The 12,955-nt window shown below is 38.3% G+C and overlaps 1 protein-coding gene across 1 annotated transcript in view; it reads left to right on the top strand.

Annotated features, from left to right (window-relative positions):
- The window catches only part of LOC144637271 (scavenger receptor cysteine-rich type 1 protein M130-like), a 52,846-nt gene extending 50,808 nt beyond the window's left edge, over positions 1-2,038 (top strand). The window contains exons 15-16 of the mRNA XM_078496399.1: positions 1,087-1,506; positions 1,872-2,038. Coding sequence (XP_078352525.1) covers positions 1,087-1,506; positions 1,872-1,944 — 493 coding nt within the window. The 3' untranslated portion in view covers positions 1,945-2,038. The remainder of the gene's footprint in view (positions 1-1,086; positions 1,507-1,871) is intronic.
- Positions 2,039-12,955: the final 10,917 nt, after the last annotated feature.

Raw genomic sequence — 12,955 nt, 5'->3', positions numbered from 1 at the left:
GGAAACACAGAAACCGTGACGTCACAACCGTGTTTACATACTTTCATCTAAACACACCTATCGACCAATGAGAGCGCGCGTAGTATCTCAATTATTTTATAAAATTATATATCATTAAACAGTACGACATGTCGCTGGACCAAAAATGTACAAAGTTTTACAACAGCGGGGTGAAACCATTTGGGATGGCCGATTATCTTTTTCATTAGAATGATCATTTAGTCCCATAGAAATAATTTTCTATTTTTCCTACCATCTAACATGGCCGCCATGCAAAATTTCGCACCAGAATCAAATTTGCATCATTAAAAGGTGTTTCCCACAACAGTGGATAATAAGCGTATGTAGTGGAGTTATGCGAAACATCTCTATTAGAATTTTCTTGTTCTTCAAATATTGCAAAGCGTCTAACAAGACCTTTTTATTTTCAGTGGATTGCTGTGGAATTTAAAAAGACTTTAGCCGAGATCTTAACAAGCCACTGTAGGTTAAACCCATGTCTGGATGAAGAAAAGTAAGTACAGAGGATAAAAATATAATTACAAATTTTATTTTACCCATTTTTACATCAAAACTAAGATCAAGGTCTCACTTTCTAGCGTTAGACAGAGTGACTTTCGGGTATGAGATTACTAATGATTATTTGTTGAATAACAATGTTCGCGGTAGACAATTCCGGATGTTGTTTGTTTGTTGGTAACAGCGAGATAATGCCCTGGTAGATGAAATAAAGTGGAGCTCATTATACGCCTGTGTAAAATAAATCCTTTCAGTGGCCGATTAGCAAAGTTTCTGAAAAAGTTTGGCAAATTAAAGAAACTGACAGCTGTTATAAGGCCTGAATGTTGCGTTCTTTTGCTCTTAAAAATGCTTTATGAAATTTTCAGGTGAGAATTTCTTAGATGTGGTTGTTTTATTTACATTATTAAGGGCAAATTGTCGAAGAGAGAAAAAAAAAACCCATGCATAATATGCATTTCAATTTCTTCTTCCTCGTTTCACTGTTGAATTTGCTAAGGACTCGTTCAACCAAAAACGTAATAGGCAGTTACATTATTGATTTTCTCTCGTTTAAAAAATTTCCAGGAACACAAAAACAAAAAGCCAGAAAAAGACTCCCAGTTTCCAACCCGATGACGTCATCATTCTCCATGGTTACCCCAAAGCATGGCAAGGCATGAGCCTATTAAATGTGAGATTTGCCGTAAAGACACCCGAGGAAAGTGATAATAACGTTATTCCTCATGCAGTTCTGAGCAAGCTAATGGTGAAAGTGGCGCCGGAAATCCACCAGCGACTGGGACATGGCGTCGCCTATATTGACCGAGTGGAAATACACTCGGGCCAGGTTCACTCGGTTCCACCAGAAGTTTCCGGTCGCAACTCAGATGAACCAGACTCTGTGACGTCACACAAATACGCTCTGATAGTTCTCGGTGTTCTTCTTGGAGTCGTGTGCTTGGTTGCCATTGTTATCCTCGTCTTATATCGTCGGAAAACGAAACGGTAAGAAAAAGAGTAAAAACATCGGTACAGGCTAACCATAACAGGATGAAGGTATTAGGGGACACGAGGGGTGATTGACAGAGGTGGGACGGGGTACAGATGTGATGGATTGGTGAGCGGTGGGGGGGAGGGGTACGGGTGGGAGGCGGTAGTTAGGGGTAGGAGGGGGTATGGGTAGGGAGTGGATAGTTAAGGATGGGAGGGGGTAGGGTGGGAAGGGGTAGCTAGGGATTGAAGGGGATACGGGTGGGAGGTACTGGTTTATAGGTGTGTGAGGGGATAGATTCGGAGCGTAGTAAAGGTTTGTTAATCAACTATTTCTTTTAATATTTCTTGTACAATTAAAGTAGATATTTTCTTTTTAGGAGAAAGACGTCATTAAGGGAGGACGGATTGGACGAAAAACCAGGGGAGAATATTCGACTGATGTCTCTCTGAGTGGATACGAGATGCCTTACTTTAGACGTAATTTATAAGTCGCATTTCGCTATCGAATGTTATTTAAATCGCAGAAACTCGCGTGAATCGGTTTAAATTAGAGCAGTTTTCAATTGAGTGTCGTAAAACCAAAACCAAAGTGATTACTCTGGCCAATCACAGAACACACAGACAATCCAGTGAACCGATCAAAACTCGAAGCAAATACATGTTGCTGGCACGAAGCGCGGGATAACGTGCGCGCGCGAATTACGATTGGTTTTGGTTTTAGTTCTGATTGGCTGAGAAAGTGGCGCGAGATTTTTAAGCCAATCACTAAGCGTAGTAATGCAAAACCAAAGCAAACGCAATTTACTTTCGACACTCAAGTGAAAACCGCTCTATCACAATGGCCACACAAATCGCTAAGCAGAACACATTACTTTCATAGTGTATTGCAACGCAGTTGAAATAGGTAATACGAACGATATTTATGTGGCTTAAACTACATTAGACCCGACTTATTTAAGATCTAAATTAGCTCTTTCTTCAACCATGGAAGAAAACAAACTTCCTTAGGAAGACGGCGTGGAGGGGTTGCTGGAGGAGGTCCTGGGTCCCAATCCTCGTCCCTGCCAATAGGATAGTCCTAAACTCCACTCTATCACGCTGTAATATGTAAATAGCCAACTGATCCACCTCATTAGGGTTCTTATCCATGTTATGAGTTTGTTTGATATTTGTTCCATCAAGTCGGCCCAAAAAAGTTCTAGCTTTAAACACAAGCCGTGTATAAAAAAAGTTGCTCTACCTTAGCTTCACCCTCGAGGCACACTAGTGGTAGCATAAGCGATTTTCAAGTTTCATGCTAAGTTTTAAATCAGTTTTTCACGTGGTAGAAAATTAAGTAGAAAGTATTATTCTTCCCAGGGACCGCGTCATTCGCGAAGGTCATCTTCAGAGAAACGACCGTCAGACCGCGATTGCATAAGTCTCGATAAGTCGATTTCAAGCACAAACGCACATTGTGGCTTGAACATACGTCACGTGGTACACTCAAACGAGCCACATCATGCATCTACAAGCCGCGTCAATCAAAACATTTTCGCAGTGTCGCGGCCAACTGGGAAAGATACTCCAAAGTCACATGAATAACAGCAAAAAAAGATGTAAATGGTTACTTTGTGTATTTACTCTTCGTTCTGTACATTTTCATAGAAAAGCAACCTTGCTTTCGTATATAAGTAAATAAATGAAAAAAAAACGCAAGTATTTTCCAGTCATCGAATTAATTCCAACAGCAACCCGCTTCACAGCATATTAATTTTCTTATGTCGTTGCCACCGGATAATAACAATAAATTAAAAGAATAACGTAATGTCGTTAAGATTTCTAGAGGTCTTTGAGAACTTTACAAAGTTTAGGAGAATGATCTCGAGACTTCCATATGGTTACAGTACTGCCATAAAACGTTCTTTGTCTGCTTGTGGTTATGAGGAGTGAAATGTTGAATTTTCTAGAGCTAGGACTGCCATTCAGAGCCGTCCGGTGGTGCATTTCAAAGACGCCGTAGCACTAGGATGATTTAAAGTTGGCCTACCACAGGGAGTGTCTTATGTGCCACAGGACACCAAGAGGACTGACTTGCTATCGAGCTTTAACCAGTTAACACAATTACATATTTTCTGGACAACTTTGCAACCGAAAATCCCCCAGACTTCTTTCAATATGTCGATGTCGTTTCCTTCGTGATACTACAATTTTGATTGATTGCTTCAATTCATTAATCCGAAGTGTTGTCAAAAAAGGATTCCCTATTGAATTAACAAACAGAAATGCTACGGATGATTCTCTTAACACAAGAAACCAATTTTTACTATGGCAGTCCTTGCAATTACAACGGTTGGTGAACAGCTATTTTGATTTTGAAAACTTTCATGTGTTCGTTATACCGAAGCTACAAAATAATTTCGCGCCTTGATGGGGTCGGGATGGGAAAATCAAAACCACTGGGACGCGTGCAATAAGGGAATCAGGTTCAAGGATTGAGGATTCCGGACCGCTGAGATGCTTGAGAAAAAATATGTAAAAATATCTCTTCTCTATTCAATGGTTGTCTTATCTCTTGAGTCCCATTCACCTTAAGTGTCTTCACATTTTGAATTTGAGTCTGAGCACCGAATCATAATCAGTTTCTCTTTCGCTCTCTGCCATCCATACTCTGATCTGACTCCAAAGCACAACACATCCTACTGGTGCTTTTTTAGCAACTTCAACGCTGTCATCATCGACGAAAGAGGAAACCAGTGATTCAAATCAGGTAAGTTAAAATCCTTACTAAATGCACGTTATGATAATAAAAAAATTATAAAAATCGTAATGCTGGTCGTTTTGAGGCCCTTTGCGCCAACTTGGCGCCAGGGGACAGGTGAAGGTGAATGCTGGTCGTTTGCTTGTCTTCAGCAGTTCGGCACTTCTCGCTCAACTTCAAAAATATGATCAACCATTTCAAGGCACGCTCTAAAATATGCTTCCACGCGATTGGTTACTAGTTCGCAGAAAAAGCCGTCTACGTCATTTTCTCGCGAGTCTCGCGCGTAAGGCATGTTCCATTAAATATATTGAGCCAAGCTTAAAAGTGTAGCTCCCTGGTAATTTACTTTGCCCTTTATTTAAATGTCTGAATTCACTGACCATAGACATAAAAAATAGGTCTAAAGCCCGCGATCCAATATAAAACCATTTTCCAGTCAGCGGTCAACTTTATAAAAACACGTTACCTCGACAAGTTATACACCTGAGCCTGCGATATGGTCACGTGATACTGGTCAGCGGACACCTTTTATTGACAGGTGTCAATTGACCATAACGTGGATGCCCAGTATCAAAGAGGTTAGCCAAGGGTTAATCTATTTCTGAAGTGGGCGACGTACGGACGGACGGACGTACGCGTCCGCGAGCTTTGCCGCTAGCCGTGATGACCATGAAAACTCAACTTCGTGATTTTCCTATTTCGGTGAATTTTCTATGGGTATGGGGCTCCGCTCTGCGGCCCTTCGGGCCGCTGTGGAGCTCCGCTACTAAAACCTGATATATATACACATCGAGTCCGTAAGGATAAAATTGCGAAGAAAGACCGCCGATGACATAAAAAGGCAAATTTTTGGCTAAGCGAAAGAGAAAACACGTAAAGCTTTATATAAACTGCAGTGGTATAGCGAGTGGTAACAAATCGAGAAAAATGGTATCACACATGTGTGGATAAAACCGGTATCTCACTCGTGAGCTATCGATTTGAGCACTCGAAGATAAATTTCATATCTCCGCGCAACCATGTATTATCCTCTATGAAATACCTAGTTTAAGACTCTCTATGGGTATTTCCGAAAAAATAAAAAGCGCGAAAAAACGAAGATTCCAAGATTGAAGAAAAGATTTAAATTTCATTTTTTCCCGTTGATTTATGGTCCACGCGCTTAGCCATACATCGAAGAAACAAGGATCAGGAAATTGCAGTACGGACCGAGAAAACGAAGTTTATAAAATATCTATTAAAGGTAAGTGCGCGTGAAAAGGACCAGTGAGTTTCAATTAATGGCTTCTGAAAGTTGGCTCGTTTGATATAGGGACGTGAATCCAAACATCAAAGTTTTATTTCTACGATAAAATTGGGGCAGCTATATTCCGTGAAGCCTAAGGCCACGGCACATGATTGAACACAACAAAAATCAACTTGGTATTTACATGATAATCGGGCTCGAATTTTCCATTTAATCACGTTCACCGGGCGAGCCCGACAAAATACTTCAAGCGGCCACTTTGCACCAAAACTCCGGTCTTGCGCGGCTCATCGCGCCAGCCAGCTCCGAGCTGGCTGTCTGGTTCGCTTCATGTAATACCGGGATAAAAGTAATCTCGGCAAACCGGAGCCTGTCCGGCTCATTTAAAGGGACGCACTGTCACGGGAATTTGTTTGCTTTTCAATAAAAAGTACTTAATTGGCGAAATACTCTCACTCGTACACGAAAATGCGCCGTGAACATCAAGATGAAGATATAAAGTAAATTGTTGTTGAAGTAAGAGGGGAGCATTATTGGGGTTTAGCTGTTTTTCCAGTCCACCAGGGCAGAGCTTGAAAAAGTCAGCCTAACTTTTTCAAGTTGAGATCTAAAGTTCTTGATGGAATCACAATAATATCACTTGTTTACTTGTTTGTAGCTTCAATACATTGACATAGCAATGTTTAGCAAAACTGGACCACTATTTGTAGGTTTCAATACGTCTTTAGGCTCTTGAATTTTTGAAGTGAAGCTCGTGAAAGTGTCCCTTTAATCGAAATCCCCCTCTTACTGTATTATTGTCTGACTTGTGCTCATCTTTATCCCGTTTTGAAAATAAATAAACGGACGTGTTCGTTGAAACATTTGACGAGGATGATGACAAGAACATCAACAGGTAGCGAATCCAATTTAAATTCCGATTGAACGTTCTATATTCGTGAGGCCATCCCAATAAAATGTTTCGTTTCCCATCGCCCCGTCTCTTGTGATGCTGGGTCGGTCGGTCGGGCAAAAAAAAAAAAGAAGAATGAACACTTGAAGGGTTCTGGGTTCCAGAAAAGGGCCGGGCTGCTAAGTAAGAAAGCATGATTACAAAGTCAACTCGAAAACGTGGTCTTTTCGTTCGTTTCGAAAAAAAATTGTTCGGTCGGGCAATGGGAAACGAAACATTTTATTGGGATGGCCTGACAAACTTTTTAAACCATCAGAATCTGTCTTTTCAGTCACAGTGATTGCAAGCGTTTTGGTAGAGACAAAATTAAGCTTATTTACGGTTCCGAACTTGAGTTATACTCTGGATGCACTAAAAACTGATCAAACAAGTTTAAAGTTTGGGAGACCCTCTTTGCTAACCTTTTGTTTCTCGAAATTTTCGTTCAACCACAAACATTTGTAAGGAGGTTTTAAAATCTTCTTCGTGTGATATGTTGACTAAGACAAAGTTGCAGAGAGGGCAGCAGGAGAACTCAGAACTTCAGTTGTGGGTTGAACTGTAGAATACCGCCTATAATAATGACTACTATCTGAGATATATAATAACAAGTTCCACAAAATAATGTAATAAAACATGGAAACATCACACTCAAGTGCCTCTTTACTCAGCGTATATCTAATGCGAATCAATTTACATATTTGTCTGAAGCTGTAGAGGTTAGAAAAGAAACAATATGAAAAAGACATTTCTTTGCTACGTCTGTTTGATCTTTTGTGGCTTCATGGGAAAAGGCACTTATAGCCGGTATATAAATAAGTAGCACCAGTCTGCGCGAAGAGAAATAAATTTGGGCTATTCGATCTAATACAGTTTGTACAGTTTGCCATGGCTGGCTATCCACCAAAACCATTGTGTTTAATCAATAGTTTTAATGCCTTGAATGTCAACCATTTTCTGAAAGAACATTTGGCTCAAAATCCTTTGAAGACATTTTCAAGAGTTTCAAATCCTTTATATATCCAGGACTTAAGTGGTGTAATGTCTTTTCAATAAGGCAACGTTTCATCCAGTAACTGTAAAAGACTCATCGGCGTGGTGTGGTAAATATGGCGTCATAAGCCGAGCTTCTCTACCAATCACTGAGAATGTCCGTTACTTATCTTATTATATTCACAACAGGAAATTATAATGACTTCGCAGTGAAATAGCAGTAAATTTTCATTATATTCTAAGGAAAAAACGGCTTTCTTGCTATAAAATCGACAAAGTCTATAATTACCTACTAATTAATTTATTTACAAATTTTTGACCTAGTGGGTTTTTAAAAATAGTTGAAGGTGATCCAACTTTTTCTAATGTCCATTACGACTTTCTGTCGTTTTGATAATCGCTCACCACAAAGGTCATACGACTAAATTTCAGGTAACTCTCAAAAGGGACCAATGAAAAAAGGCCCAAGGTACCTATCCCAAATAAATTATTACCAAGGTTAAAAGGTAAGGTCTAACAGAATTTCATTACTCAGTTAACCCGCACAGTGAAAAAGACGAGACCGTCGATTATGAAAACCTAATATTTTTAGGAAAAAGCGACTTTCTTACTGTAGAATCACCCAATTCTATAATTCACAACTGATTAAATATTAACAAACTTCGGTAGCTAATCCAATGAATGATTTGCCACTAATCGGATCCTGTGTTTTGCGTAGAGGATTCTGGGGTCGCTAGGGGGCAAACATTGCAAGTCGCTAGAAGAAAATATATGGCGAAAAGTTGTTTTGACGTTCAAAAATACGATTAAGGAGAGAGATCAACGTTTTTTCGCCAGTATTTTATCAGGAATGTATTTGGACATTGTTGAGTCTCGAAAAGCATAAGTTTCTGTTTGAATAACCGCGAAATATGTGATCAAGTTTACCGATAAACCTCTGCTTTCGCAAGCGCAGGCGACAAGGTTTATTTTGAAACTGACATCTCAAAATGTCTCGAAATATTACAAGTTAGGTATAAATCTGGAGGAAATTACTTAATAAAGTCTTTTGAGTTGTATTAACGTATGTACATGATTATTCTATGCTCAGTTATACAAATAATATTAGAAATATGCCCAGTAGCAATCACTGCCATCATTGTGCTGTTTGCGATATGTGATAAACGATTGAAGGTACCCAGAGAGGCAAAAACAATTCTTTCTCGCGATGAAATATTTAGATTTTACTCGCCCAAGAATAAGAAATATGATTTGACATGAGCATGGGCTCTCTTTAAAACAAGGTTACATCTTTCTCGAAGTGAAGCTTATCAGCCTCTAGCTAAACTAGACAAAACACAAATGTCATCCGCGATACGAAGAAACACATTTATACAACACAGTACCGATGAACATCCTTACGGATAATTTAAGATCTTGTCCTTCTAGAAAGAACTTAAAGTACATCTTGCAAATATAAATGAGCCAAGATAAATCACGACAGTCCGAATAGCCAATACATAACAATAAATACGGTACAGATGTGTAAAAATGTACTACCGGTACTACCGGAGAACCACGCAGACCTACGACCTCTACACATTTTCTGGCGGCATTGTTAGGGCTCCACTAAACTTAAAACACTTCTTAATAATATAGCTGGCAGGATATAGTTCCCTTTACAAACTAGTTATAAACAAAATACGTTAAACGTCCAAATCCAAAAGCGATCGGGAAATTTATAAATGTCACGGTCGTAGGAGTCTGTGAATGCCCGTGTCACCTTTTTACGAAGCCGTAATAATAATTTGTTATTAAAAGACGTAACTAATAAGTTAACAGCTTGTGCAAACGTTAAATATTATACAACTACTAAAAGGGCTTTATTAAGCTATTTTCAATTTTATAATATATTTCGAGACCTCAGTTACGCGCGTACGCGATGTCTATTTCACAATACATGTAAACCTTCATAAAAGCGGTAGATTTTATCGCATATTTTACGGTTATTCAAACAAAACCTAACCCTTTCAACGTACCAACATTGCCCAAATCCATTTCTGATAAAATACTGGCGAAAAAGCGTTGATCTCTCCCCAAAATCGTATTTTTGAACGTCAAAACAATTTTTAGCCATATATTTTCTTCTAGGCAATGTTTGCCCCCTAGCGATCCCAGAATCCTCTACGCAAAACACAGGATCCGATTAGTGGCAAATCATTCATTTAAAGGGGCTATTTTACGCAATTTTAAGCAATTCCGGCACTGACCAACTGGTCATAGAATTAACTGAAAATATCACAATATTAACAGCTAAAAACTGTAGAAGGACTCAAAAGACAAAAAGGCCAAACAGCTACATGGATGGGAAAAATTGGAGAATATTTAAACGGATTGTGTTCGAAAAAACTCGATTTTGCCAATTAACCGCTCTGCCAATTAATTTGAAGCTTAGGGCTCTTATATTGACGAAAATAAATAAAACTACCTAAAATAGCGTGACCTAGCCCCTTGTAATTCCGACTGAACGTTTTCTTCGTCTATATTCATGACATACCATCAGAATCTGTCTTTTCCGTCGCAGTGTCTGCAATCGTTTTGGCAGAGACAAAATTAAGCTTATTTACGGTTCCGAACTTCAGTTATGCTCTGGATGCACTAAATCCGAAAAACTAAAAACTGATCAAGCAAGTTTGAAGTTTAAGAGACCCTCTTTGCTTAGCTTATGTTTCTCAAAATTTTCGTCCAACCACAAATATTTAATAGGAGGTTTTAAAAAATCTACTTCGTGTGATATGTTGACTAAGAAAAAGTTGCAAAGAGGGCAGCAGGAGAACTAAGACCTTCAGTTGTGGATTGTACTGTAGAATACCGCCTTTAATAGTTCAGTAACTGTAAAAGACTCATTGGCGTGGTGAGGTAAATATAGTGTCATAAGCCGAGCTTCTCTACCAATCACTGAGAATGTCCGTTACTTATCTTATTATATTTCAAGAAGAAATTATACTGACTTCGCAGTGAACTAGCAGTAAATTTTCTTTATATTCTAGGGGAAAAACGGCTTTCTTTCTATAAAATCGACAAAGTCTATAGTTACCTACTAATTAATTTATTCATTTACAAATTTTGGACCTAATGGATTTTTGAAAATACTTGCAGGTGATCCAACTTGTTCTAATGTCCATTACGACTTTCTGTCGTTTTGATAATCGCTCACCACAAAGGTCATATGACTAATTTTCAGGTAGCTCTCAAAAGGGACCAATGAAAAAAAGGCTCATGGGACCTGTGCCAAATAAATTATTACCAAGGGTAAAAGGTAAAGTCTTAAAGAATTTTATTATGCAAACAGTTAACCCACACTGGGAAAAAGACGAGGCCGTCGATTATGAAAACCTTAGGTTTAAATACGAATATGATTTATATTCTTAGAAAAAAGCGACTTTCTTACTGTAGAATCACCCAATTCTACAGTTAACAACTGATTTATTATTAACAAACTTTGGTAGCTTATCCAATTTAAAGGGGCTAATTTACGCAATTTTAAGCAATTCCGGCACTGACCAACTGGTCATAGAATTAACTGAAAATATCACAATATTAACAGCTAAAAACTGTAGAAGGACTCAAAAGACAAAAAGGCCAAACAGCTACATGGATGGGAAAAATTGGAGAAGATTTAAACGGATTGTGTTCGAAAAAACTCGATTTTGCCAATTAAGCTCTGCCAATTAATTTGAAGCTTAGGGCTCTTATATTGACAAAAATAAATAAAATTACCTAAAATAGCGTGACCTAGCCCCTTGTAACTCCGACTGAGCGTTTTCTTCGTCTATATTCGTGACATACCATCAGAATCTGTCTTTTCCGTCGCAGTGTTTGCAATCGTTTTGGCAGAGACAAAATTAAGCTTTTTTACGGTTCCGAACTTGAGTTTTGCTCTGGATGCACTAAATCCGAAAAACTAAAAACTGATCAAGCATGTTTGAAGTTTGGGAGACCCTCTTCTAATGTTTCTCAAAATTTTCGTCCAACCACAAACATTTAATAGGAGGTTTTAAAAATCTACTTCGTGTGATATGTTGACTAAGACATAGTTGCAAAGAGGGCAGCAGGAGAACTAAGACCTTCAGTTGTGGATTGTACAGTAGAATACCGCCTATAATAGTTCAGTAACTGCAAAAGACTAATTGGCGTGGTGGGGTAAATATAGTGTCATAAGCCGAGCTTCTCTACCAATCACTGAGAATGTCCGTTACTTATCTTATTATTTTTCAAGAAGAAATTATACTGACTTCGCAGTGAACTAGCAGTAAATTTTCTTTATATTTTAGGGGAAAAACGGCTTTCTTTCTATAAAATCGTCAAAGTCTATAGTTACCTACTAATTAATTTATTCATTTACAAATTTTGGACCTAATGGATTTTTAAAAATACTTGCAGGTGATCCAACTTTTTCTAATGTCCATTACGACTTTCTGTCGTTTTGACAATCGCTCACCACAAAGGTCAAGACTGAATTTCAGGTTTTTCTCAAAAGGGACCAACGAAAAAATGGCCCAATGTACCTGCGCCAAATATATTGTTACCAAGAGTAAAAGGTAAGGTCTTACAGAATTTTATTATGCAAACAGTTAAAAAAAACCCGCACAGGGAAGAACACTAGGCCATCGATTTTGAAAATCGTAGGTTTAAAAACGAATTTCTTATTTCTATTGAATTTCTCAGGAAAAAACGACTTTCTTACTGTAGATTCAACCAAGTCTACCGTTAACAACTATTTAATTATTAACAAACTTCAAATCACAAATCACCAATGGGTTCTTAAAAGTTGCAGGTAATCCAATTTCTTCATCCGGTAAGTACCATTATGGCTTTCTGTCATTTTGAACATCGCTCACCACAAACGTCATACTAACAAATATCGAAAACTGTCAAAAGTGACCAATGAAAATAAAGGGTATACACAGGACAAGTACTATATAACCGATTGGAAAAACCAAGGTCTAAACGAATTCCTCCATTCTTACATCCACAGAGAGAGAGAGAGAGGAAGAGAGAGAGAGAGAAAGAGAGGCCGAGGCTTCTTTGGTTTAAGGTTAGTCAGATCATAGTATTTTACTTCGCATTGTTCTAATCAAAGGATAATTGTGTTCCCACTCGCCTTTATTCACGTATGTCCATACAAATTCCTCCATCTCTTATATAGGCTAATTCTTTTTCCGGGTTCTTCTGTAATACAAACGAAGCTGAAGGCGACTTAAGGGTAATATCGCCCGTTTTTGAGGTGCGTCTTGACTTGATCTTTTTCCTGTAGTTTGTTTACAGTCCGGGTTAGAATTGTGTTAAAGTTTTGCTCTTCACATGGGATTAACTTGAACATATCTCTTCAAATGGTTTTCGTTACACTATGGTCCTTCGGTGTTTTGCGGTGTTTGAACGTAAGAAATTTGATTTACTGTTTCCGATTTTTGTCCACCGTTTTTTAACGGGTTCTTCGAAAAAAAAATAAGGAAACAAAGAATTTGTTCGCTACATAAATACATATTCCCTATGGCTAAAGAATCAA

This window comes from Oculina patagonica, chromosome 13 (assembly GCF_052425735.1).
Source record: "Oculina patagonica isolate OP01 chromosome 13, crgOcupat, whole genome shotgun sequence".
Taxonomy (NCBI): Eukaryota; Metazoa; Cnidaria; class Anthozoa; order Scleractinia; family Oculinidae; genus Oculina; species Oculina patagonica.
The sequence above is the reverse complement of the archived record's forward strand: the minus strand, read 5'-3'. Positions and strand labels throughout refer to the sequence as shown.